This window comes from Anomaloglossus baeobatrachus, chromosome 4 (assembly GCF_048569485.1).
Source record: "Anomaloglossus baeobatrachus isolate aAnoBae1 chromosome 4, aAnoBae1.hap1, whole genome shotgun sequence".
Classification (NCBI taxonomy): domain Eukaryota; kingdom Metazoa; phylum Chordata; class Amphibia; order Anura; family Aromobatidae; genus Anomaloglossus; species Anomaloglossus baeobatrachus.
The window spans coordinates 683,160,193-683,187,424 of record NC_134356.1 but is presented as its reverse complement, the minus strand read 5'-3'; the positions used below and the strand labels follow the sequence as shown (position 1 = coordinate 683,187,424).

The window sequence follows — 27,232 nt, the reverse complement described above, 5'->3', positions numbered from 1 at the left end:
CATGTATAATAGTCACCATGTGTAATTAACCTCCCTCTTACACCCTCAACTTTAGGTCTCCATAAAAGACTATGGGCATCCTTTGAGATCCCACAAGCGTTGGTGGCCACAAACATAGATTATTGTCAAGTAGAACATCCACCCCTCAGCCCAAGAGAACTGAACTCTGACCACCAGGCACATGAAGGAATCAATGGTTTCAATCTGAGGAGAACTAATAACCATGTATAATAGTCACCATGTGTAATTAACCACCCTCTCACACCCTTGACTTTAGGTCTCCATGAAACACTATGGGCATCCTTTGAGATTCCACCAGCATTGGTGGCCACACACAGATCTTTGACATGATGGAAACTTTCCGATGATGTCAAATTCTGCTCTAAAAATAAGAATAGGTCAAGAAGAATGTACAAGAACAAGGTCTTCTGTACCCACCAACAATAATGGAAGGACTATAGGGTGAAAGAGTCTCGATACCAAACCGATCACTGCAATTCTCTTTCTTCTAGAGCGTTTCTCAGAAGTACTGAATGGCATCAATAAATTAAAACCTGTCAGTGACTCTGTGAACAATATCATCGACAAAGCCAAAGGTCTGTATGAAGACAATGAGCAGGACAATCCCATCCATCAGCCCAAGGTCCACATCGGTCCAGATTCAATGTTCTTCTCGAGAATCAGTCCAGATTCAATGTCCTTCTCGAGAACTTTTCTTATTCCATCAGGTTCTAAGTTAGACAGCTCCCGAGCTGGGTCACGCTAAGCCTACAGCACCCCGTTTTTATGAGCCATTAGATGTTCAATGTACAGACCTCGCTCCTTCCTCTCGGAGGATTACCTTCCAGGCATAGCTGAATTTAGTAAATATATTAAGAGTAGATCATCCACCCCTCAGCCCATGAGACCTGAACTCCTACCACCAGGCACATGAAGAAGATAGAGTAAAATACATAGAAGGATCTAAGGTAGCAAACACTATCTTTCCCGACACCCTCATACAATGGGGAGAGGGGAGTATTAGCCATCACGACATTTCTAGAGGCCCTGGTGATACTGAAATCACTAAGTAGAATTGGGACGGAAGGCTTCCAATGGAGATCACAGTTACGACGTCTAGATCACTTGCCACCAATGGTGACAGAGGATTTTATGTTTTGGTTTGAGACGTGCTGATGATGGTCCTTCACCTTCTGCAATCAGGATACAAGAATCAAGCCAGGGCCAAGCTGCAGTAAGATGGTATACAGGGAATGAAATGGTATACAGGGAATGAGATGGCATACAGGGAGTGAGATGGTATACAGGGAGTGAGATGGCATACAGGGAGTGAGATGGCATACAGGGAATGAGATGGTATACAGGGAATGAGATGGCATACAGGGAGTGAGATGGTATACAGGGAATGAGATAGTATACAGGGAATAAGATGGTATACAGGGAATGAGATAGTATACAGGGAATGAGATGGTATACAGGGAATGAGATGGCATACAGGGAGTGAGATGGCATACAGGGAGTGAGATGGTATACAGGGAGTGAGATGGTATACAGGGAATGAAATGGTATACAGGGAATGAGATGGCATACAGGGAGTGAGATGGTATACAGGGAGTGAGATGGCATACAGGGAGTGAGATGGTATACAGAGAATGAGATGGTATACAGGGAATAAGATTGTATACAGGGAATACATTGCAAAGTAGCAACTTACTGCAAACACACGAGTGAGTGCACTTCAATATCTGTCCTCTATCCTAGGGTCTATTAAGCAATATCTGGGAAACCTCCTGAATAAGTGGTAACCACCAACCACACAGGACACACATGTAACACGCAAAGGTGTGTACGAAGACAACAGTATTATAGTAGTTATATTCTTGTACATAGGGGGCATTATTATAGTAGTTATATTCTTGTACATAGGGGCAGTATTATAGTAGTTATATTCTTGTATATAGGGGGCGGTATTATAGTAGTTATATTCTTGTATATAGGGGGCGGTATTATAGTAGTTATATTCTTGTATATAGGGGGCAGTATTATAGTAGTTATATTCTTGTACATAGGGGGCAGTATTATAGTAGTTATATTCTTGTACATAGGAGCAGTATTATAGTAGTTATATTGTTGTACATAGGGGCAGTATTATAGTAGTTATATTGTTGTACATAGGGGCAGTATTATAGTAGTTATATTCTTGTATATAGGGGCAGTATTATAGTAGTTATATTCTTGTACATAGGGGCAGTATTATAGTAGTTATATTCTTGTATATAGGGGGCAGTATTATAGTAGTTATATTCTTGTACATAGGGGGCAGTATTATAGTAGTTATATTCTTGTACATAGGGGCAGTATTATAGTAGTTATATTCTTGTACATAGTAGCAGTATTATAGTAGTTATATTCTTGTACATAGGGGCAGTATTATAGTAGTTATATTCTTGTATATAGGGGCAGTATTATAGTAGTTATATTCTTGTACATAGGGGGCAGTATTATAGTAGTTATATTCTTGTACATAGGGGCAGTATTATAGTAGTTATATTCTTGTACATAGGGGCAGTATTATAGTAGTTATATTCTTGTACATAGGGGCAGTATTATAGTATTTATATTCTTGTACATAGGGGGCAGTATTATAGTAGTTATATTCTTGTACATAGGGGCAGTATTATAGTAGTTATATTCTTGTACATAGGGGGCAGTATTATAGTAGTTATATTCTTGTACATAGGAGCAGTATTATAGTAGTTATATTCTTGTACATAGGGGGCAGTATTATAGTAGTTATATTCTTGTACATAGGAGCAGTATTATAGTAGTTATATTCTTGTACATAGGGGCAGTATTATAGTAGTTATATTGTTGTACATAGGGGCAGTATTATAGTAGCTATATTCTTGTACATATTGGCAGTATTATAGTAGTTATATTCTTGTACATAGGGGCAGTATTATAGTAGTTATATTCTTGTACATAGGGGGCAGTATTATAGTAGTTATATTCTTGTATATAGGGGCAGTATTATAGTAGTTATATTCTTGTACATAGGGGGCAGTATTATAGTAGTTATATTCTTGTATATAGGGGCAGTATTATAGTAGTTATATTCTTGTACATAGGGGGCAGTATTATAGTAGTTATATTCTTGTACATAGGGGGCAGTATTATAGTAGTTATATTCTTGTACATAGGGGGCAGTATTATAGTAGTTATATTCTTGTACATAGGAGCAGTATTATAGTAGTTATATTCTTGTACATAGGAGCAGTATTATAGTAGTTATATTCCTGTACATAGGGGCAGTATTATAGTAACTCTTCTGTTCTCTGTAGGTAGCACACAGCGGTCCCCGGTTGCACGTTGCAGATGGATAACATTGATCTGTTGGTTTAAGTCTTCTACAAACAACAATAAAATGTCCGTCTCTGCAGTTTGTGTCTTCGCTGTTGTTACTGGGGTGGACACAGGATCATACACTGGAGAAGATCAGAATTCGAGAACAATGGCTGATCACTTGCTTTTCTCAGAAATAATGTAATCTCCATTGATGACCATGCTCCGGTTTCCTGTAAGGGGTGCACCATGCCAGTAGAACAGGGTTTTACAAAAGATCCAACGTTTATCACCATGAAACCTTTATTTTCCCCCATTCGTGATGATAATTAGAGAGCAGCAATGACTGTAGAGAGGTGATCAGTGAATGTTCTGCAGGTAACAACAGTCACAATCAATAGGACGTGCACCGGCCGTCGTTGTGAATGACTTCAGCACATCTGCGGCCACAGGACATCACTAGTCTCTCACACTGCTTGGGTGGGATTTTGGCCCACTCTTCCTCCAGTCTCTTCCACAGTTCTGTAACTGTTGTGGATTTCTTGGCCTTTGTCACCAAGGATGTTCCAGAGGTTTTCTATTGGGTTTAGATCAGGACCCTGGGTTGTGGCCATTTCATTGTTTCCTCATTTTGCTGTGTGACATGGGGCATTGTCCTGCATGAATATCACTGGCTGATTGAGTGATGGACACAAGTAAGGAGCCGCGTGTTGTGAAGAAGGTTCTGATCCACACTTGTATTCAGTCTGCCATGTAGCTGTATGAGAGGTCCAACTCCTGCTGCAGAAAACATTCCACAAACCATGACCCTTCCTCCATCACCTTTCACTGACTTCTTAACACACTTTGGGTCAGGTCTTTCCCCAGTTTGTAGATGAACATAATGTTCCCCATGAGACCCAAATAAATTAAACTTACTTTTATCACTAAAATGACCTGTGGCCACTTCTCCTCTGTCCACACAACATGCTCCTCACCAAAGGCGAGTCCAGCCTTGTGATTCTTTCTGCTAATGAGGTCACTGTAGAGTCAGTTTCAGTCCAAATGCTCTTACACGTCGTGACACTGTATGACGAGACCGATCCTTACCCTGTTCAGTGCTGAAATAGCAGCAATTCCAGCTGCAGTGGTGAAGCGATTACACATGGAGATTCTCTACATTATCCTGTCCTCTCTTGCATTTGTATTTCGAGGGTGACCAGCCTTCTTGGGGGACTTGAAAGATTTTGTGATGTTGAAAAGATGCAATATTCTCAAAATCACAGACTTGGAACGACCAACTTCTCTTGCTATGGCTGATAGGGTTACCTCTTTGGTCCTCATCTAGAAAACCTGCTACCGGAGGGTTTCAGTCACGTTGGAACGGCAAAGTCAGTGCAAATTGGAAAGTTAGGAGCCAGTTACATGGGGATTGTCAAATAATGAAGGAAATTAGATCATCACCAATAGCTTTCAGGTATCTGAAAGTGTTCTCTAATTGTGATCCAAGGGTCTTTTACATTTATCTCATTTACATTTTTATTATTTGCTTTACAATAAACTCAATTTATGAAATAAGCGGAAAATCCTGCGAGTCTCCTCATGTTAGGAGATAATCACATAGGACGACGCAAGGACCGCAACATTTAGGAAATTGTGTTGTTCTCTAATTTTGATCTCCCGAGTATGTGTGTGGAGGATCCAGAGATGTTTTCAGGGGGTAAATATTTTCTTACACATTATAAAATCATATGTCAGATGAGATCTAGAAAATGTTTATTTCATGAAAGGGTTAATAAAATAACCCCCACCCCGTCCTGTGCTCCCCGGAGGTTGGGGCCGGAGTCGCCCGTCGTACGTTCTGCCGTCTTACACCTCAAACTCCGCTCCAAGACGACACGGCCCAAGCTCGGAAGTAACGAGGGCGGACGCAGGAGGGGGACACAGTGCAGAGCCCGACGTCCATCACCGCGGCGTCATCACCATTGGAATCACAGCCGGACATTATCCGAAGAGGCCGGGATCATGGAGCCGAATGCTGCATAGGAGACGCTGGAAATCATCAACAGTCCACGCCGGAGAGTCATCAGAGACCGGGACACTGCTGCTGCTGGCCGGACTGCAAGGGAGGAAACACAGGGGAGTGACTAGGGATGGGCAGACCGGCACGGGTAAGACAAGTATCCGGGTGCCGGCCCCGGGCCTGGAATTCTCAGGAAATTCCGGCTAATGATCTGGCTCCGGCACTCGGGTAATACAGGAAAAAAAAAAAAGAATAAATAAAGTGGCACTTCATAGTTACCTGTGGCCGCCCATTCACTTGCAGGGCCGCTCATTAGGCTCATGCATATGCACTGCTTTCCCCGCCCACCGGTGTCTGTGATTGGTTGCAGTCAGACATGCCTCCACGCTGAGTGACAGAGCGTCTGAGGCTTCCAATCACAGACTCGGGCAGCGGGTCAATATCGTACAGTAAGAATAAGTGAAGAAAAAAAATTGGCGTAGGGTCCCCCATTATGATAAAGCATACGGCTACAGGCCGCAGCCCCCAGCCCTGCCCTTATCTTAGCGGTGTATCAAAATAAGAGCAACCGCATGCAGTATAATAATATATATATATATATAAAAATTTTAAATATATTTATTAAATATATATATATATATATATATATATATATATATATATATATATATATATATATATATATATATATATATATATATATTTTATATATTTAAATTATAATAAAAAAACAACAAAACAAACACACCAAACAACAACCACAACCACCACCTGCGGTCCCCCCCAATTTTGATACACAACCATGATAAAGCCAGACAGCTGGGTGATGGCATGCTCAGACTGGAGAGACCCATGGTTATTGGGATCCCTCCAGCCTAAAAATAGCAGCCTTCAGCCGCCTGGGATTGTCACGTCCATTAGATGCAACAATCCCAGCACTTTACTCGGCTCTTCCCAATTGCGGTGGCAATCGGGTTAATAAGGGGTTAATCACAGCCCACAGCTGCTGCTAAGCCCTAGATTGGTAATAGGAAGCGTCTGAGACCCCCATCACTAATGTGTAAGTGAAAGCAAATAAACACAAACATTGAAAAAACCCAAAAGAACCCTTTATTTGAAATGAAAGACAAAAACACCCTCTTTCACCACTTTATTAATCCCAAAAACACCCCTCCAGGTTTGATGTAATCCACACGAGGTCCTATGACTATTCCAGCTGCGCTAAATTTCTGAAGGCACAGCGCGCGATCATGAAACATGACCGAATGCTGTGAGGTTCAAGGAGAGACTGAGCCATGCGATCAGCCGTGATGTCACTCAGGTTATTTGTGGTCACAGCTGTAGGTTCCCACGGTCCTCCACCTGTGGTCGCAGGTAACCTGACTCTAGGTGACATCAATGAACGGTTTTGATGCAGTCTTGGTGCAGTTTTCTTCCAGGAGAGGCAGGTCTGTGAACTCAGTGAGCGTTAAGGTCACCTGGGGTCAGGTTACCTACGATCATAGCTAGAAAACTATGGGAATCTCCAGCTGTGACCGCAACTAACCTGATTGACCTCACCACTCATTGCGGCTCAGTCTCTGCCTGAAGTCTGCAGTGGATATTTTTATACTATGATCGCGCATTGTGAGGTTCAGATGTAGCAGAGCTGGAATCATTGTGGGACTTTGTGGATTACGTCAAACGTGCAGGGGTGTTTTGGGGAGGGGTTAATAAAGTGGTAATGTGTGTTTTTTTTTTTCCTTTCATTTCAAATAAAGGATTTTTTAGGTATCTGTGTTTATTTACTTTTCACTTACAGATTAGTAATGGGGGAGTCTATTAGACGCTTCCCATTACTAATCTAGGGCTTACTGGCTGCTGTGAGCTGCGATTAATCCCTCATTACCCCGATTGCCACCACACCAGACCAATCTGAAGAACTGGGTAAAGTGCTGGTATTCTGTCATCTAATGGAAGCAACAATCCTAGGCGGCTGCAGGCTGCTATTTTTAGGCTGTGGGGGCTCCCAATAACCAGGCCCATGTCCCCAGTCTGAGAATACCAGCCCCCAGCTGTCAGGCTTTTATCTTGGCTGGGTATCAAAATTGGGGGGCGGTGGGGGGGGGGGGGGGGGGGGCGAGAACGTATGCGGTTTTAAATTATTTATTTAAATAATTAAAAAAAAACAAACTCATACGGTCCCTCTTACTGTGATACACAGCCAAGATACGTGCACGGCTGGGACTGCAGCCTGTAGCCGTATGCTTTATCTTTACTGGAAAACCATAAAACAAAACCTCTAAAACCAATATTTTATTTAATTACTTTAAAATGAATAAATTAGATTAAAAACCATATTGTAATACCCATACAGTCATATAAGGGTGACCACACAGGGAAGCACTAGGTTAGATAGTGGGTGATAAGCGGCTGTGTAGATAGGGTAGTGCTGCTGCTCACACAGCAGTGAGAACTGAAGAATAGCAGAGGCTGTGTAGATAGGGTAGTGCTGCTGCTCACACAGCAGTGAGAACTGAAGAATAGCAGAGGCTGTGTAGATAGGGTAATGCTGCTGCTCACACAGTAGTGAGAACTGAAAAAGAGCAGAATATTTTAAGGCAGCGGACTAATCATTCCTTTTTGCTTTTTGGATGTTTATCCCCTATGGTATATGGTCTTGAATTGATCTGTGCGGGTATCAATATGGGGAGACCCTACAACAGCTTATTTAGTTACTTTTATATCACGATAGACGCACACAGTGTCTGTGATTGGTTGCAGTCAGGCAGCTGTCACTCAGCCTGGGGGCGCGTCTGACTGAACCAATCACAGACGCCAGTGGGCGGGAAAAGCAGTGAATATGGATGAAAGTAATGAGCGGTCCCAGAAGTGATTAAGCGGCCGCATTAGCAGTTACAGCTGGAGACCGGTAAGTACAGCCTGCCTGCTCCTATACCCCTTTACCTCCTACCACCATTTTTAATAACTCCTTCTATCACCCTGCAGGGGGAGGAGACTCACAGCTCCTCCTATCTGTATCACCCTGCAGGGGGAGGAGACTCATAGCTCCTCCTATCTGTATCACCCTGCAGGGGGAGGAGACTCATAGCTCCTCCTATATGTATCACCCTGCAGGGGGAGGAGACTCATAGCTCCTCTTATCTGTATCACCCTGCAGGGGGAGGAGACTCACAGCTCCTCCTATCTGTATTACCCTGCAGGGGGAGGAGACTCATAGCTCATATCTGTATCACCCTGCAGGGGGAGGAGACTCATAGCTCCTCCTATCACCCTGCAGGGGGGGGGGGGGAACTCATAGTTCCTCCTATCTGTATCATACTGCAGGGGGGGGGGTAGGGGGGGCTCCTGGCTCCTCCCATGTGTCACTTACTCGATATCTGCAGGGTCGTTGAAGGTCACCAGGAGGTCGGTGGCGTGCTGCTGGATACGTAATAACGCCATTTGTATGGTCACCGTGTTCTGAGCCTGAGAAAGAAAAAAACATTTCTATGAATGAGATTTACCCCCGGATTATATTCCGGTATCTGTGTCCCTTCAGCTGTAGTGACAGCACAAGCCTCATTATGTGGGTAATGCTGGGAGTTGTAGTTCCCCCATTATCATACAGCGGTGGGCATTACTCACCTGCTCATTGAACTTGGAGACCAGCTGGTGCCCGGTCAGTGCCCACGCCCCGGAGCAGCGGGCGAGAGAAAGCTGTGCCAGGGGCAGGGGCTCCACACTCTGCACCTCCGCCCTGCCCCGGCAATCATTGCTGGCAGCCACGTCCTCAAAGTGGTATCTGCAGGTGAAGAAGGGGTTAATGTACAGAGGAGCAGAAGAAAACCTGCACCGGGGGGGAGAGGGGGGGGCGAACCAGGAGCCCAGAGAAGGATGTAGCAGAGAAGAGTCCGGACACAGCGACATCTGGAGGCCAACGGAGGAACTACAACCACCTGCCCCTCTTACCGGGCAGCGTCAGGGTCCGACATCCCCTCCTGATACTCCAGCAGCTCCACAATCAGGCTCTGGTCAGTGTGCGGGTGAACGAAGACCTCCTGATTGTCCGGGACCTCCCGGAGGTCGCTGCGAGGAAAGAAGATACACGTCACATACAGTCCCTGGACCACAGAGAGGGCGCCGCCCCGCGCGCGCACACAGCACAGAGAGGGGGCCGCCCCGCGCACACAGAGAGGGGGCCGCCCCCGCGCACACAGAGAGGGGGCCGCCCCGCGCACACAGAGAGGGGGGCCGCCCCGCGCACACAGAGAGGGGGCCGCCCCGCGCACACAGAGAGGGGGCCGCCCCGCGCACACAGAGAGGGGGGCCGCCCCGCGCACACAGAGAGGGGGGCCGCCCCGCGCACACAGAGAGGGGGCCGCCCCGCGCACACAGAGAGGGGCCGCCCCGCGCACACAGAGAGGGGGCCGCCCCGCGCACACAGAGAGGGGCCGCCCCGCGCACACAGAGAGGGGCCGCCCGGCGCGCACAACACAGAGAGGGGCCGCCCGGCGCGCACAACACAGAGAGGGGCCGCCCGGCGCACACAGAGAGGGGCCGCCCGGCGCGCACACAGAGAGGGGCCGCCCGGCGCACACAGAGAGGGGCCGCCCGGCGCACACAGAGAGGGGGCCGCCCGGCGCACACAGAGAGGGGGCCGCCCGGCGCACACAGAGAGGGGGCCGCCCGGCGCACACAGAGAGGGGGCCGCCCCGCGCACACAGAGAGGGGGCCGCCCCGCGCACACAGAGAGGGGGCCGCCCCGCGCACACAGAGAGGGGGCCGCCCCGCGCACACAGAGAGGGGGCCGCCCCGCGCACACAGAGAGGGGGCCGCCCCGCGCACACAGAGAGGGGGCCGCCCCGCGCACACAGAGAGGGGCCGCCCCGCGCACAGAGAGGGGCCGCCCGGCGCGCACACAGAGAGGGGGCCGCCCGGCGCGCACAGAGAGAGGGGCCGCCCGGCGCACACAGAGAGGGGGCCGCCCGGCGCACACAGAGAGGGGGCCGCCCCGCGCACACAGAGAGGGGGCCGCCCGGCGCACACAGAGAGGGGGCCGCCCGGCGCACACAGAGAGGGGGCCGCCCGGCGCACACAGAGAGGGGGCCGCCCGGCGCACACAGAGAGGGGCCGCCCGGCGCACACAGAGAGGGGCCGCCCGGCGCACACAGAGAGGGCCGCCCGGCGCACACAGAGAGGGGCCGCCCGGCGCACACAGAGAGGGGCCGCCCCGCGCACACAGAGAGGGGCCGCCCCGCGCACACAGAGAGGGGCCGCCCCGCGCACACAGCACAGAGAGGGGCCGCCCCGCGCACACAGCACAGAGAGGGGCCGCCCCGCGCACACAGCACAGAGAGGGGCCGCCCCGCGCACACAGCACAGAGAGGGGCCGCCCCGCGCACACAGAGAGGGGGCCGCCCCGCGCACACAGAGAGGGGCCGCCCCGCGCACACAGCACAGAGAGGGGCCGCCCCGCGCACACAGAGAGGGGGCCGCCCCGCGCACACAGAGAGGGGCCGCCCCGCGCACACAGAGAGGGGCCGCCCCGCGCACACAGAGAGGGGCCGCCCCGCGCACACAGAGAGGGGGCCGCCCCGCGCACACAGAGAGGGGCCGCCCCGCGCACACAGAGAGGGGCCGCCCCGCGCACACAGAGAGGGGGCCGCCCCGCGCACACAGAGAGGGGCCGCCCCGCGCACACAGAGAGGGGGCCGCCCCGCGCACACAGAGAGGGGCCGCCCCGCGCACACAGAGAGGGGGCCGCCCCGCGCACACAGAGAGGGGCCGTACCCCGCGCACACAGAGAGGGGCTGCCCCGCGCACACAGAGAGGGGCCGCCCCGCGCACACAGAGAGGGGGCCGCCCCGCGCACACAGAGAGGGGCCGCCCCGCGCACACAGCACAGAGAGGGGCCGCCCCGCGCACACAGCACAGAGAGGGGCCGCCCCGCGCACACAGAGGGGTTGGGCCACGCGCAGAAATGCCGCAGTCAATCCCAGAGCTACTATTAATCCATATGTATCTGTAATATATATATATACACTGCTCAAAAAAATAAAGGGAACACCAACATACAAAATCGTTTAATTGTTCCCTTTATTGTTCTGAGCAGTGTATATATATATATATATGATAGATAGATGTCTGCCTCTGTATATATATATATGATAGATAGATGTCTGCCTCTCTGTACCTGACGTCCTGCGCATTGCGGGGCAGCACAGCGGACATTGCTCCTCCAAACAGCGGCCGCTGCTCTGCGGTTCCTTCCATCCTCACACTTCTGGCGGGTGACAACTGCAAGCAGACACCGATTTCCACAAATTCACGTCCAAACTACATGTACCGTGATGCACTGGGAGCTGCGATATCTGCTTCCGGTATGAGAACGTGTTACCGTAATGACTCTGCTATATAACCATTTTACTGATTCAAAGATATCTATTTTTATGTTGCTCCTGAAAAGCTTTACAGATATTACGGTAATTTATTAGTCACGTCGTAATGACGTTTTACGGCAAGCTTGTACGCATGCGCATTTACGTTTATGAAACCAGCTTGAGTGTTAATGGCTCTGCACATGCGTGTTTCGATTTTTATTGGTGTCATTTGATTAACCCTTTGTTTATCGTTTTGCACCTTACAATGGCGCAACTTTACTCATTTTTTTAATGTACTTTTTTTGTTTTTGTTTGTTTTTTTCTTCATTTTTCTGTTACTTATTTTAATTTATTTTTAATTTATTTTTGCGCTATTTTAATCACCAAAGGATTTACACCGTTTATATCTGTCTGTGTATGGTAGTTGTGAGAAGACGGCATGTCCGGGCGGCCGCTGCGCGTGATAACAGGGGGCTTCTTGTCTTAACAACTTTGCTATTGCTTGATTAATAAAACCTGATAAAAGACCCCCTCACGACCCCAGAAAAGATGGCCGATCCACTGTTCCATGGTCACTTCCAAAAAAATGGAGTTAAATGAGACCAGAAAGTCATGTGGTCCCCAAAATGGGCCCGGAACATTATAGTATTTGCGCTTTTTTTTTTTCTGCAGTTCACACAATGGAATCGTGTTGTTTTTGTTTTCCAGATATTTGCAGCCGATTCACCAATTGTAACTTTTTAATTTTAGTGTCAATGGTACTCCAGTCCCCACCCCCCACTTTCCCAGAGAGAGTCCTGCCCCCCACTTCCCCTCAGTGAAACGCACCACTCCCCCTCCTTCCCCAGAGCGATCTCCCCCCACTTCCCTAGAGAGATCCCCATCCATCCCCCTATTCCCACAGCGATCCCCACACACCCCCACACTTCCCCGGAGCCAACCCCTCCTCTCCCCACTTCCTCATAGCGATCACCTCCCCCCACTTCTTCGCAGCAATCCCCATCCCTCCATCCACTGCCCTGGAGAGATCCCCATCCATCCCCCAATTCCCACAGCAATACCCACACCCCCCCACTTCCCCTCAGTGAAACGCACCACTCCCCCTACTTCCCCAGAGCGATCTCCCCCCCTCCCCCCACTTCCCTAGAGAGATCCCCATCCATCCCCCTATTCCCACAGCGATCCCCACACACCCCCACACTTCCCCGGAGCCATCCCCTCCTCTCCCCACTTCCTCATAGCGATCACCTCCCCCCACTTCTTCGCAGCATCCCCATCCCTCCATCCACTTCCCTGGAGAGATCCCCATCCATCCCCCAATTCCCACAGCAATACCCACACCCCCCCACTTCCCCGAAGCCATCCCCTCGTCTCCCCCCCACTTCCCCACAGCGATCCCCTCCCCCCCACTTCCCCACAGCGATCACCTTCCCCCACTTCCCCGAAGCCATCCCCTCGTCTCCCCCCCACTTCCCCACAGTGATCACCTCCCCCCCACTTCCCCGAAGCCATCCCCACTTCCCCACAGTGATCACCTCCCCCTCCCACTTCCTTGCAGGGATCCCTACTCCTCCCCCCACTTCCTTGGAGAGATCCCCATCCATTCCTCAATTCCAACAGCGATACCCACACACCCCCACTTCCTCAGAGCCATCCCCTCCTCTCCTCCCCCACAGCGATCACCTCCCCCCACTTCCCTGGAGAGATCTCTATCCATCCACCAATTTTCACTGCAATCCCCACACTTCACACTTCCCCAGAGCCATCCCTTCCTCTCCCCCCACTTTCTCACAGCAATCACCTCCCTCCCACTTCCCCACAGCGATCACCTCCCCCCCACTTCCCACAGTGATCCCCACCCCTTCCCCCACAGCGATCACCTCCCGCCACTTCCACACAGCGATCACCTCCCCCCACTTCCCACAGCGATCACCTCCCCGCACTTCCCACAGCAATCACCTCCCACCCACTTCCCACATTGATCCCCACCCCTTCCCCCACTTCCCCACAGCGATCACCTCCCCCCACTTCCCACAGCAATCACCTCCCCCCCACTTTCCCACAGCAATCACCTCCCCCCCACTTCCCACAGTGATCCCCACCCCTTCCCCCACTTCCCCACAGCAATCACCTCCCCCCCACTTCCCACAGGGATCCCCACCCCTTCCCCCATTTCCCCACAGCGATCACCTCCCCCCACTTCCCACAGCGATCACCTCCCCCCACTTCCCACAGCGATCACCTCCCCCCACTTCCCCACAGCGATAACCTCCCCCCCACTTCCCACAGCGATCACCTCCCCCCACTTCCCACAGCAATCACCTCCCCCCCACTTCCCACATTGATCCCCGCCCCTTCCCCCACTTCCCCACAGCGATCACCTCCCCCCACTTCCCACAGCGATCACCTCCCACCACTTTCACCTCCCCCCACTTCCCACAGCAATCACCTCCCCCCCACTTCCCCACAGCGATCACCTCCCCCCCACTTCCCCACAGCGATCACCTCCCCCCACTTCCCCACAGCGATCACCTCCCCTCCACTTCCCCACAGCGATCCCCTCCCCCCCACTTCCCCACAGCGATCACCTTCCCCCACTTCCCCGAAGCCATCCCCTCGTCTCCCCCCCACTTCCCCACAGTGATCACCTCCCCCCCACTTCCCCGAAGCCATCCCCACTTCCCCACAGTGATCACCTCCCCCTCCCACTTCCTTGCAGGGATCCCTACTCCTCCCCCCACTTCCTTGGAGAGATCCCCATCCATTCCTCAATTCCAACAGCGATACCCACACACCCCCACTTCCTCAGAGCCATCCCCTCCTCTCCTCCCCCACAGCGATCACCTCCCCCCACTTCCCTGGAGAGATCTCTATCCATCCACCAATTTTCACTGCAATCCCCACACTTCACACTTCCCCAGAGCCATCCCTTCCTCTCCCCCCACTTTCTCACAGCAATCACCTCCCTCCCACTTCCCCACAGCGATCACCTCCCCCCCACTTCCCACAGTGATCCCCACCCCTTCCCCCACAGCGATCACCTCCCGCCACTTCCACACAGCGATCACCTCCCCCCACTTCCCACAGCGATCACCTCCCCGCACTTCCCACAGCAATCACCTCCCCCCCACTTCCCACATTGATCCCCACCCCTTCCCCCACTTCCCCACAGCGATCACCTCCCCCCACTTCCCACAGCAATCACCTCCCCCCCACTTTCCCACAGCAATCACCTCCCCCCCACTTCCCACAGTGATCCCCACCCCTTCCCCCACTTCCCCACAGCAATCACCTCCCCCCCACTTCCCACAGGGATCCCCACCCCTTCCCCCATTTCCCCACAGCGATCACCTCCCCCCACTTCCCACAGCGATCACCTCCCCCCACTTCCCACAGCGATCACCTCCCCCCACTTCCCCACAGCGATAACCTCCCCCCCACTTCCCACAGCGATCACCTCCCCCCACTTCCCACAGCAATCACCTCCCCCCCACTTCCCACATTGATCCCCACCCCTTCCCCCACTTTCCCAAAGCAATCACTTCCCCCCCACTTCCCACAGTGATCCCCGCCCCTTCCCCCACTTCCCCACAGCGATCACCTCCCCCCACTTCCCACAGCGATCACCTCCCACCACTTTCACCTCCCCCCACTTCCCACAGCAATCACCTCCCCCCCACTTCCCCACAGCGATCACCTCCCCCCCACTTCCCCACAGCGATCACCTCCCCCCACTTCCCCACAGCGATCACCTCCCCTCCACTTCCCCACAGCGATCTCCTCCCCCCCACTTCCCCACAGCGATCACCTTCCCCCACTTCCCCACAGCGATCTCCTCCCCCCCACTTCCCCACAGCGATCACCTTCCCCCACTTCCCCACAGCGATCACCTCCCCCCCACTTCCCCACAGCGATCACCTCCCCCCACTTCCCACAGTGATCACCTCCCCCCCACTTCCCCACAGCAGTCACCTCCCCCCACCCACTTCCGCACAGCAATCACCTCCCCCCCTACTTCCCCACAGCAATCACCTCCCCCCCACTTCCCACAGCAATCACCTCCCCCCCACTTTACCACAGCAATCACCTCCCCCCCACTTTCCCACAGCAGTCACCTCCCCCCCACTTCCCACAGCAATCACCTCCCCCCCACTTCCCCACAGCAATCACCTCCCCCCCACTTTCCCACAGCAGTCACCCCCCCCCCCATTTCCCACAGCAGTCACCTCCCCCCCACTTCCCACAGCAATCACCTCCCCCCCACTTCCCCACAGCAATCACCTCCCCCCCACTTTCCCACAGCAGTCACCCCCCCCATTTCCCACAGCAATCACCTCCCCCCCCACTTCCCCACAGCAATCACCTCCCCCCCACTTTCCCACAGCAATCACCTCCCCCCCACTTTCCCACAGCAATCACCTCCCCCCCACTTTACCACAGCAATCACCTCCCCCCCACTTTCCCACAGCAATCACCTCCCCCCCACTTTACCACAGCAATCACCTCCCCCCCACTTCCCACAGCAATCACCTCCCCCCCACTTCCCCACAGCAATCACCTCCCCCCCACTTTCCCACAGCAGTCACCCCCCCCATTTCCCACAGCAATCACCTCCCCCCCCACTTCCCCACAGCAATCACCTCCCCCCCACTTTCCCACAGCAATCACCTCCCCCCCACTTTCCCACAGCAATCACCTCCCCCCCACTTTACCACAGCAATCACCTCCCCCCCACTTTCCCACAGCAATCACCTCCCCCCCACTTCCCCACAGCAATCACCTCCCCCCCCACTTCCCCACAGCAATCACCTCCCCCCCACTTTCCCACAGCAGTCACCTCCCCCCCACTTCCCCACAGCAATCACCTCCCCCCCACTTTCCCACAGCAGTCACCTCCCCCCCACTTCCCACAGCAGTCACCTCCCCCCCACTTCCCACAGCAATCACCCCCCCCCCCACTTCCCCACAGCAATCACCTCCCCCCCACTTCCCCACAGCAATCACCTCCCCCCCCACTTTCCCACAGCAGTCACCTCCCCCCCACTTCCCACAGCAGTCACCTCCCCCCCACTTCCCACAGCAATCACCCCCCCCCCCACTTCCCCACAGCAATCACCCCCCCCCCCACTTTCCCACAGCAGTCACCTCCCCCCCACTTCCCCACAGCAATCACCTCCCCCCCACTTTCCCACAGCAGTCACCTCCCCCCCACTTCCCCACAGCAATCACCCGCCCCACTTCCCCACAGCAATCACCTCCCCCCCACTTTCCCACAGCAATCACCTCCCCCCCACTTTCCCACAGCAGTCACCTCCCCCCCACTTCCCCACAGCAATCACCTCCCCCCCACTTCCCCACAGCAATCACCTCCCCCCCACTTTCCCACAGCAATCACCTCCCCCCCACTTTCCCACAGCAGTCACCTCCCCCCCACTTCCCCACAGCAATCACCTCCCCCCCACTTTCCCACAGCAGTCACCTCCCCCCCACTTCCCACAGCAGTCACCTCCCCCCCACTTCCCACAGCAATCACCCCCCCCCCCCCCACTTCCCCACAGCAATCACCTCCCCCCCACTTTCCCACAGCAATCACCTCCCCCCATTTCCTCGCAGCAATCACCTCCCCCCATTTCCTCGCAGCGATCCCCCCCCCTCCTCCGGGTTGATTCTTTGCACACCAAATATTTTGGGGGCAGATTTTGCAACATTTTAAACAGAAGATCTAACATTTTGTGCTAAAAATAAATTAATCACAAAACAGTTTAAACACAAAAATAAAGGGCGTTTTTTATTTCACGCAAAACTCCTGAACAGCTCCGTGCACCACATTGAAGAATATTGAGCAAAAAGACATAACTAATACCAAAAAGGGATTAAACAAATAAAGTAAAAAAAAAATAATAATAATAATAATAATAATAAAGCAAATGAATGGGGTAAATTGTTTTGAAGTGGTTAAAAACTGCTCCAGGAAACGCGGCTTCTTCTGGGAGCTTTTAGAGTTTTTCATTCTTTGAAGCTGTTTTTGAAGAATTTTTGTTACGGTGGCTTTTTTTTATTTCTTTTTTTTTTTTTTTTTTCAGCCTTTGGATTGGACTAATTTGGAGCATTTTCCATTAGGAGCCGCTTCAGAGAAGGGACCGCCGGCAATTTGTTTTTCTTTTCTACTTCAGTTTTTAAAAAAATGCCTGGTGGGATAAGAAAAAACAAAAAAGACTCAAAAGTCCGAACATAGGAAGAGGAAAGTGATCGTACAATAGAAAAGAATAAGGAGAGTGAAGCGTTTTTTTGTTGTTTTTTTTTTAGAGATTTTTCATGGTTTTTTTTGTGAGTAAAAAACAAATAGTAGTTTTTTACTAAAAAAAAACCATGAAAAATCTCATTCCCTCGTGAAAAACTAGCTCTAACGCAACTTTATTGACAAAAAAAATAGAAAACAGTTATGGGTCGTGGATGGTAAGGAAAAATCGGAAGCAGAGGAGGGTCTACACAAAGGGCGTAAAGTGGCCCCGAACTCTGCCACCAAGTGTAATCTGTTACTTAGCAACGGACACCTCGTGATTAGGTGATGCGGCCACTTGATTCTACCACCCAAGGGCCCGAATAAAGCGGGAACGGGCCCTGAACTCCGCCACCAAGTGTAATCTGTTACTTAGCAACGGACACCTCGGTGATTAGGTGAGGCGGCTGTTGTCGCGCATATTTCTAATGTACAGCAGTTGGGTGTTTTCTTTAAAATGGCGCCTGATTATCAATCGCCTGCGAATGTCACAAATAAACCAACGTTGCAGGTGGAGGAGACACAGGCCCTCACACTATCCCATAGGAATACACATCATTGTCGCCATGCGTTTCCCTGGAAACCTGTATAACCCCCATAGAGCCCCGGCCTAAGGGGACATTCACCTCCTGGGGTGCGGGTGAGACCCCTGTCTGGGGGCCGCTCTTGTAAACCCCAAACAGCTTCACTGTAAACTGCAGCAGATTTTATTAGGGGACACGTAAAATAAGGCCCAGTGCCCACGCTGGGTGGTTCTGAGGCGGATTTTCAGAAATCTGCAGTAAAATCTGCATGTCCATTGTGAAGCCAGCAAAGTCTATGAGAATTCAGAAGTGCTGTGCCCATGTTGCTCATTTCTCCCTTGCGTATTTGGTGCAGATTTGGTGCAGAAATATAAGAAATCTGCATCAAATACGCAAGGGAAAAATACTCAACGTGCGCACAGCACTTCTGAATTCTCATAGACTAAGGGTACTTTCACACATCCGGATTTTTGCTCTGCGGCACAATACGGCGTTCTGCAGAAAAACCGCAACCGGCTTTTGTAACGCCGATTGCGGTTTTTTTTGCATTGACTTACATTAGTGCCGCATTGTGCCGCAGGGGCTTGCGTTCGGTCCGGTTTTTGCCGCATGCGGCAGATGTAGCCGATGCGGCGGCCGGATCGAACGTTCCCTGCAACGTTTTTTGCTCCGGCAAAAAACACCGCATCGCGCCGCATCCGGCCGCTGCGGCGCATTTTTCAATGCATCCCTATGGAGGCCGGATGCGGCGCGATGCGGAAAAAAAACGCATCCGGTCGCCGCATGCGGTATTTTCCACTGCGCATGCTCAGTAGCATGCCGCAACCGGAAAAAACCGGACCGGCCGCATGTAAAAACTTATGCAAAGGATGCGGTGTTTTCACCGCATCCGTTGCATAGTTTTCACAGCCGGATTGAGCCGCAGGGCTCAAACCGGATGTGTGAAAGTAGCCTAAGGCTAGTTTCACACTTGCGCTATTTCGACGCAAACGGAATCCGTCACTAATGTAGTACAGTTGATTTATTTACAGTGGAAGCGCGTTACTATGGCGCGTATGTGTGTCATGCAGTACCCGCTTGTGTCCACACGATGTCGCGCTTCCACTGTAAATAAATGAACTGTACTACATTAGTGTCGGATTCCGTTTGCGTCAAAATAGCGCAAGTGTGAGTGGGGCCTTTGCTGGCTTCTCAATGGACGTGCAGATTTTGCTGCAGATTTCTGAAAATATGCGGCAAAACTACACAGCGTGGGCACTCTCGGTTGATGGACGCTCTGCCATCAGAGCTGTGAGGGCCTGATCAGTGATTAGTGGCCATATTGGGGTCACCTGGCCGCCTCGTTATAAGAGGCCTCCAGGGAAGCTCAGTCTAGGTCTATCCTGGCTTTTTAGTGACTGGTTGTGGTGTGGCTGGTCTGGGCTGCTGACCGGGTGCCATAGTCATGTACTTTATACTCCTTGTTGGGTAGGTGGCATTGGTCTGCAGTGTGTGCTGGCTGTGGTACTACAAGGCTCAGCAGTGTTTTTTTCTCTTCTGCTATATTCCTAATGCATGGAGCTTATAGTATATAGCTGGTGCATGGTGCTGCCTATATCCATAGCTTATGGCATATAGCTGGTGCTGCTTATATCTGGAGCTTCTGGCATATAGCTGTATGACTTTGCTTATATCTGGGGTGTATGGTACTATATAGCTGGTGCATGGTGCTGCTTATATCTGGAGCTTATGGTATATAGCTGGTGTGTGACTCTGCTTATATCTGGAATGTATGGTACACAGCTGAGTCATGGTGCTGCTTATATCTGGAGTCTATAGTATATAGCTGGTGCACAGTGCCGCTTATATCCAAAGCTTATGGTGCTACTTATATCTGGAGTTTCTGGTATAGAGCTGCTACTGCCTATATCTGGAGCTTATGGTATATATCTGGTGCAAGTTGCTGCCTATATCCATAGCTTATGGGATATAGCTGTATGACTTTGCTTATATCTGGAGCTTATGGTATATATCTGGTGCAAGTTGCTGCTTATAGCCGGAGTGTATGGAATATAGCTGGTGCTGCTTATAGCCGGAGTGTATGGTATATAGCTGGTTCTGCTTATAGCCGGAGTGTATGGTATGTAGCTGGTGCTGCTTATAGCCGGAGTGTATGGTATGTAGCTGGTGCTGCTTATAGCCGGAGTGTATGGTGTGTGTGTAGCTGGTGCTGCTTATAGCCGGAGTGTATGGTGTGTGTGTGTGTAGCTGGTGCTGCTTATAGCCGGAGTGTATGGTGTGTGTGTGTGTAGCTGGTGCTGCTTATAGCCGGAGTGTATGGTGTGTGTGTGTAGCTGGTGCTGCTTATAGCCGGAGTGTATGGTGTGTGTGTGTAGCTGGTGCTGCTTATAGCCGGAGTGTATGGTGTGTGTGTGTAGCTGGTGCTGCTTATAGCCGGAGTGTATGGTGTGTGTGTGTAGCTGGTGCTGCTTATAGCCGGAGTGTATGGTGTGTGTGTGTAGCTGGTGCTGCTTATAGCCGGAGTGTATGGTGTGTGTGTGTAGCTGGTGCTGCTTATAGCCGGAGTGTATGGTGTGTGTGTGTAGCTGGTGCTGCTTATAGCCGGAGTGTATGGTGTGTGTGTGTAGCTGGTGCTGCTTATAGCCGGAGTGTATGGTGTGTGTGTGTAGCTGGTGCTGCTTATAGCCGGAGTGTATGGTGTGTGTGTGTAGCTGGTGCTGCTTATAGCCGGAGTGTATGGTGTGTGTGTGTAGCTGGTGCTGCTTATAGCCGGAGTGTATGGTGTGTGTGTGTAGCTGGTGCTGCTTATAGCCGGAGTGTATGGTGTGTGTGTAGCTGGTGCTGCTTATAGCCGGAGTGTATGGTGTGTGTGTAGCTGGTGCTGCTTATAGCCGGAGTGTATGGTGTGTGTGTAGCTGGTGCTGCTTATAGCCGGAGTGTATGGTGTGTGTGTGTAGCTGGTGCTGCTTATAGCCGGAGTGTATGGTGTGTGTGTGTAGCTGGTGCTGCTTATAGCCGGAGTGTATGGTGTGTGTGTGTGTAGCTGGTGCTGCTTATAGCCGGAGTGTATGGTGTGTGTGTGTGTAGCTGGTGCTGCTTATAGCCGGAGTGTATGGTGTGTGTGTGTGTAGCTGGTGCTGCTTATAGCCGGAGTGTATGGTGTGTGTGTGTGTGTAGCTGGTGCTGCTTATAGCCGGAGTGTATGGTGTGTGTGTGTAGCTGGTGCTGCTTATAGCCGGAGTGTATGGTGTGTGTGTGTAGCTGGTGCTGCTTATAGCCGGAGTGTATGGTGTGTGTGTGTAGCTGGTGCTGCTTATAGCCGGAGTGTATGGTGTGTGTGTGTGTGTAGCTGGTGCTGCTTATAGCCGGAGTGTATGGTGTGTGTGTAGCTGGTGCTGCTTATAGCCGGAGTGTATGGTGTATATAGCTGGTGCTGCATATAGCCGGAGTGTATGGTGTGTGTGTGTGTGTGTGTGTGTGTGTGTGTGTGTAGCTGGTGCTGCTTATAGCCGGAGTGTATGGTGTGTGTGTGTGTGTAGCTGGTGCTGCTTATAGCCGGAGTGTATGGTGTGTGTGTGTGTGTAGCTGGTGCTGCTTATAGCCGGAGTGTATGGTGTGTGTGTGTGTAGCTGGTGCTGCTTATAGCTGGAGTGTATGGTGTGTGTGTGTGTGGTGCTGCTTATAGCCGGAGTGTATGGTATGTAGCTGGTGCTGCTTATAGCCGGAGTGTATGGTGTGTGTGTAGCTGGTGCTGCTTATAGCCGGAGTGTATGGTGTGTGTGTGTGTGTGTGTGTGTAGCTGGTGCTGCTTATAGCCGGAGTGTATGGTGTGTGTGTGTGTGTAGCTGGTGCTGCTTATAGCCGGAGTGTGTGTGTGTGTGTGTGTGTGTGTGTGTGTGTGTGTGTGTGTGTGTGTGTGTGTGTGTGTGTGTGTGTGTGTGTGTGTGTGTGTGTGTGTGTGTGTGTGTGTGTGTGTGTGTGTGTGTGTGTGTGTGTGTGTGTGTGTGTGTGTGTGTGTGTGTGTGTGTGTGTGTGTGTGTGTGTGTGTGTGTGTGTGTGTGTGTGTGTGTGTGTGTGTGTGTGTGTGTGTGTGTGTGTGTGTGTGTGTGTGTGTGTGTGTGTGTGTGTGTGTGTGTGTGTGTGTGTGTGTGTGTGTGTGTGTGTGTGTGTGTGTGTGTGTGTGTGTGTGTGTGTGTGTGTGTGTGTGTGTGTGTGTGTGTGTGTGTGTGTGTGTGTGTGTGTGTGTGTGTGTGTGTGTGTGTGTGTGTGTGTGTGTGTGTGTGTGTGTGTGTGTGTGTGTGTGTGTGTGTGTGTGTGTGTGTGTGTGTGTGTGTGTGTGTGTGTGTGTGTGTGTGTGTGTGTGTGTGTGTGTGTGTGTAGCTGGTGCTGCTTATAGCCGGAGTGTATGGTGTGTGTGTGTGTGTGGCTGGTGCTGCTTATAGCCGGAGTGTATGGTGTGTGTGTGTGTGTGGCTGGTGCTGCTTATAGCCGGAGTGTATGGTGTGTGTGTGTGTGTGGCTGGTGCTGCTTATAGCCGGAGTGTATGGTGTGTGTGTGTGTGTGGCTGGTGCTGCTTATAGCCGGAGTGTATGGTGTGTGTGTGTGTGTGTGTGTGTGTGTGTGTGTGTGTGTGTGTGTGTGTGTGTGTGTGTGTGTGTGTGTGTGTGTGTGTGTGTGTGTGTGTGTGTGTGTGTGTGTGTGTGTGTGTGTGTGTGTGTGTGTGTGTGTGTGTGTGTGTGTGTGTGTGTGTGTGTGTGTGTGTGTAGCTGGTGCTGCTTATAGCCGGAGTGTATGGTGTGTGTGTGTGTGGCTGGTGCTGCTTATAGCCGGAGTGTATGGTGTGTGTGTGTGTGTGGCTGGTGCTGCTTATAGCCGGAGTGTATGGTGTGTGTGTGTGTGTGGCTGGTGCTGCTTATAGCCGGAGTGTATGGTGTGTGTGTGTGTGTGGCTGGTGCTGCTTATAGCCGGAGTGTATGGTGTGTGTGTGTGTGTGGCTGGTGCTGCTTATAGCCGGAGTGTATGGTGTGTGTGTGTGTGTGGCTGGTGCTGCTTATAGCCGGAGTGTATGGTGTGTGTGTGTGTAGCTGGTGCTGCTTATAGCCGGAGTGTATGGTGTGTGTGTGTGTAGCTGGTGCTGCTTATAGCCGGAGTGTATGGTATGTAGCTGGTGCTGCTTATAGCTGTAGCTGGTGCTGCTTATAGCCGGAGTGTATGGTGTGTGTGTAGCTGGTGCTGCTTATAGCCGGAGTGTATGGTGTGTGTGTGTGTGTGTGTGTGTAGCTGGTGCTGCTTATAGCCGGAGTGTATGGTGTGTGTGTGTGTAGCTGGTGCTGCTTATAGCCGGAGTGTATGGTGTGTGTGTGTGTGTGTGTGTGTGTGTGTGTGTAGCTGGTGCTGCTTATAGCCGGAGTGTATGGTGTGTGTGTGTAGCTGGTGCTGCTTATAGCCGGAGTGTATGGTGTGTGTGTGTGTGTAGCTGGTGCTGCTTATAGCCGGAGTGTATGGTGTGTGTGTGTGTGTAGCTGGTGCTGCTTATAGCCGGAGTGTATGGTGTGTGTGTGTGTAGCTGGTGCTGCTTATAGCCGGAGTGTATGGTGTGTGTGTGTGTAGCTGGTGCTGCTTATAGCCGGAGTGTATGGTGTGTGTGTGTGTAGCTGGTGCTGCTTATAGCCGGAGTGTATGGTGTGTGTGTAGCTGGTGCTGCTTATAGCCGGAGTGTATGGTGTGTGTGTGTAGCTGGTGCTGCTTATAGCCGGAGTGTATGGTGTATATAGCTGGTGCTGCATATAGCCGGAGTGTATGGTGTGTGTGTGTGTGTGTGTGTGTGTGTGTGTAGCTGGTGCTGCTTATAGCCGGAGTGTATGGTGTGTGTGTGTGTGTGTAGCTGGTGCTGCTTATAGCCGGAGTGTATGGTGTGTGTGTGTGTGTGTAGCTGGTGCTGCTTATAGCTGGAGTGTATGGTGTGTGTGTGTGTGTGGTGCTGCTTATAGCCGGAGTGTATGGTATGTAGCTGGTGCTGCTTATAGCCGGAGTGTATGGTGTGTGTGTGTAGCTGGTGCTGCTTATAGCCGGAGTGTATGGTGTGTGTGTAGCTGGTGCTGCTTATAGCCGGAGTGTATGGTGTGTGTGTGTGTGTGTGTGTGTGTGTGTAGCTGGTGCTGCTTATAGCCGGAGTGTATGGTGTGTGTGTGTGTGTAGCTGGTGCTGCTTATAGCCGGAGTGTATGGTGTGTGTGTGTGTGTGTGTGTGTGTGTGTGTGTAGCTGGTGCTGCTTATAGCCGGAGTGTATGGTGTGTGTGTGTAGCTGGTGCTGCTTATAGCCGGTGTGTGTGTGTGTAGCTGGTGCTGCTTATAGCCGGAGTGTATGGTGTGTGTGTGTGTAGCTGGTGCTGCTTATAGCCGGAGTGTATGGTGTGTGTGTGTAGCTGGTGCTGCTTATAGCCGGAGTGTATGGTGTGTGTGTGTAGCTGGTGCTGCTTATAGCCGGAGTGTATGGTGTGTAGCTGGTGCTGCTTATAGCCGGAGTGTATGGTGTGTGTGTAGCTGGTGCTGCTTATAGCCGGAGTGTATGGTGTATATAGCTGGTGCTGCTTTTAGCCGGAGTGTATGGTGTGTGTGTGTGTGTGGCTGGTGCTGCTTATAGCCGGTGTGTGTGTTGCTGCTTATAGCCGGAGTGTGTGTGTGTGGTGCTGCTTATAGCCGGAGTGTATGGTGTGTGTGTGTGTGGCTGGTGCTGCTTATAGCCGGAGTGTGTGTGTGTGTGTGTGTGTGTGTGTGTGTGTGTGTGTGTGTGTGTGTGTGTGTGTGTGTGTGTGTGTGTGTGTGTGTGTGTGTGTGTGTGTGTGTGTGTGTGTGTGTGTGTGTGTGTGTGTGTGTGTGTGTGTGTGTGTGTGTGTGTGTGTGTGTGTGTGTGTGTGTGTGTGTGTGTGTGTGTGTGTGTGTGTGTGTGTGTGTGTCTGCTTATAGCCGGAATGTATGGTGTGTGTGTGTCTGCTTATAGCCGGAATGTATGGTGTGTGTGTGTCTGCTTATAGCCGGAATGTATGGTGTGTGTGTGTCTGCTTATAGCCGGAATGTATGGTGTGTGTGTGTCTGCTTATAGCCGGAATGTATGGTGTGTGTGTGTCTGCTTATAGCCGGAATGTATGGTGTGTGTGTGTCTGCTTATAGCCGGAATGTATGGTGTGTGTGTGTCTGCTTATAGCCGGAATGTATGGTGTGTGTGTGTCTGCTTATAGCCGGAATGTATGGTGTGTGTGTGTCTGCTTATAGCCGGAATGTATGGTGTGTGTGTGTCTGCTTATAGCCGGAATGTATGGTGTGTGTGTGTCTGCTTATAGCCGGAATGTATGGTGTGTGTGTGTCTGCTTATAGCCGGAATGTATGGTGTGTGTGTGTCTGCTTATAGCCGGAATGTATGGTGTGTGTGTGTCTGCTTATAGCCGGAATGTATGGTGTGTGTGTGTCTGCTTATAGCCGGAATGTATGGTGTGTGTGTGTCTGCTTATAGCCGGAATGTATGGTGTGTGTGTGGCTGCTTATAGCCGGAATGTATGGTGTGTGTGTGGCTGCTTATAGCCGGAATGTATGGTGTGTGTGTTGCTGCTTATAGCCGGAATGTATGGTGTGTGTGTGTGTGTTGCTGCTTATAGCCGGAATGTATGGTGTGTGTGTGTGTGGTGCTGCTTATAGCCGGAATGTATGGTGTATATAGCTGGTGCTGCTTATAGCCGGAATGTATGGTGTATATAGCTGGTGCTGCTTATAGCCGGAATGTATGGTGTATATAGCTGGTGCTGCTTATAGCCGGAATGTATGGTGTATATAGCTGGTGCTGCTTATAGCCGGAATGTATGGTGTATATAGCTGGTGCTGCTTATAGCCGGAATGTATGGTGTGTGTGTGTAGCTGGTGCTGCTTATAGCCGGAGTGTATGGTGTGTGTGTGTAGCTGGTGCTGCTTATAGCCGGAGTGTATGGTGTGTGTAGCTGGTGCTGCTTATAGCCGGAGTGTATGGTGTGTGTGTGTGTAGCTGGTGCTGCTTATAGCCGGAGTGTATGGTGTATATAGCTGGTGCTGCTTATAGCCGGAGTGTATGGTGTGTGTGTGTGGCTGGTGCTGCTTATAGCCGGTGTGTGTGTTGCTGCTTATAGCCGGAGAGTGTGTGTGTGTGTGTGTGTGTGTGTGTGTGGTGCTGCTTATAGCCGGAGTGTATGGTGTGTGTAGCTGGTGCTGCTTATAGCCGGAGTGTATGGTGTGTGTGTAGCTGGTGCTGCTTATAGCCGGAATGTATGGTGTATATAGCTGGTGCTGCTTATAGCCGGAGTGTATGGTGTATATAGCTGGTGCTGCTTATAGCCGGAGTGTATGGTGTGTGTGTGTGTGTGGCTGGTGCTGCTTATAGCCGGTGTGTGTGTTGCTGCTTATAGCCGGAGTGCTTATAGCCGGAGTGTATTGTGTGTGTGTGTGTGTGTGGTGCTGCTTATAGCCGGAGTGTATTGTGTGTGTGTGTGTGTGGTGCTGCTTATAGCCGGAGTGTATGGTGTGTGTGTGTGTGTAGCTGGTGCTGCTTATAGCCGGAATGTATGGTGTATATAGCTGGTGCTGCTTATAGCCGGAGTGTATGGTGTATATAGCTGGTGCTGCTTATAGTGTGTGTGTGTGTGTGTGTGTGTTGCTGCTTATAGCCGGAGTGTATGGTGTGTGTGTGTGTAGCTGGTGC

General features: G+C 51.4%; 3 protein-coding genes across 3 annotated transcripts in view; 2 read left to right on the top strand and 1 right to left on the bottom strand.

Annotated features, from left to right (window-relative positions):
• The window catches only part of LOC142302135 (uncharacterized), a 30,008-nt gene extending 26,548 nt beyond the window's left edge, over positions 1–3,460 (top strand). Inside the window, exons 6-8 of the mRNA XM_075343219.1 lie at positions 513–596; positions 1,762–1,842; positions 3,342–3,460. Of these exons, the coding sequence (XP_075199334.1) occupies positions 513–596; positions 1,762–1,805 (128 nt within the window). The 3' untranslated portion in view covers positions 1,806–1,842; positions 3,342–3,460. The remainder of the gene's footprint in view (positions 1–512; positions 597–1,761; positions 1,843–3,341) is intronic.
• Positions 3,461–4,838: 1,378 nt separating this feature from the next.
• On the bottom strand, positions 4,839–11,674 carry RANGRF (RAN guanine nucleotide release factor). The gene is made up of 5 exons (XM_075343218.1): positions 11,520–11,674; positions 9,296–9,412; positions 8,972–9,128; positions 8,718–8,812; positions 4,839–5,440 (listed from the first exon to the last, which is right to left on the bottom strand). Exons 1-5 carry the CDS (start codon positions 11,597–11,599, stop codon positions 5,326–5,328), a joined length of 564 nt encoding a protein of 187 aa, XP_075199333.1. The 5' UTR covers positions 11,600–11,674; the 3' UTR covers positions 4,839–5,325.
• A 156-nt stretch (positions 11,675–11,830) lies between these two features.
• LOC142302820 (uncharacterized) overlaps positions 11,831–27,232 on the top strand; it is a 30,955-nt gene continuing 15,553 nt past the window's right edge. The window contains exons 1-2 of the mRNA XM_075343931.1: positions 11,831–11,843; positions 18,363–18,384. Coding sequence (XP_075200046.1) covers positions 11,831–11,843; positions 18,363–18,384 — 35 coding nt within the window. The remainder of the gene's footprint in view (positions 11,844–18,362; positions 18,385–27,232) is intronic.

Excerpts from the sequence above, each read along its gene's own strand:
- RANGRF (XM_075343218.1), bottom strand. The coding sequence starts at position 11,599 with ATGGAAGGAACCGCAGAGCAGCGGCCGCTGTTTGGAGGAGCAATGTCC. Across the intron at positions 9,413-11,519 it reads CGCAATGCGCAGGACGTCAG|CGACCTCCGGGAGGTCCCGG; the intron begins GTACAGAGAGGC and ends CTTTCCTCGCAG. Across the intron at positions 5,441-8,717 it reads AACGACCCTGCAGATATCGA|TCCGGCCAGCAGCAGCAGTG; the intron begins GTAAGTGACACA and ends CCTCCCTTGCAG.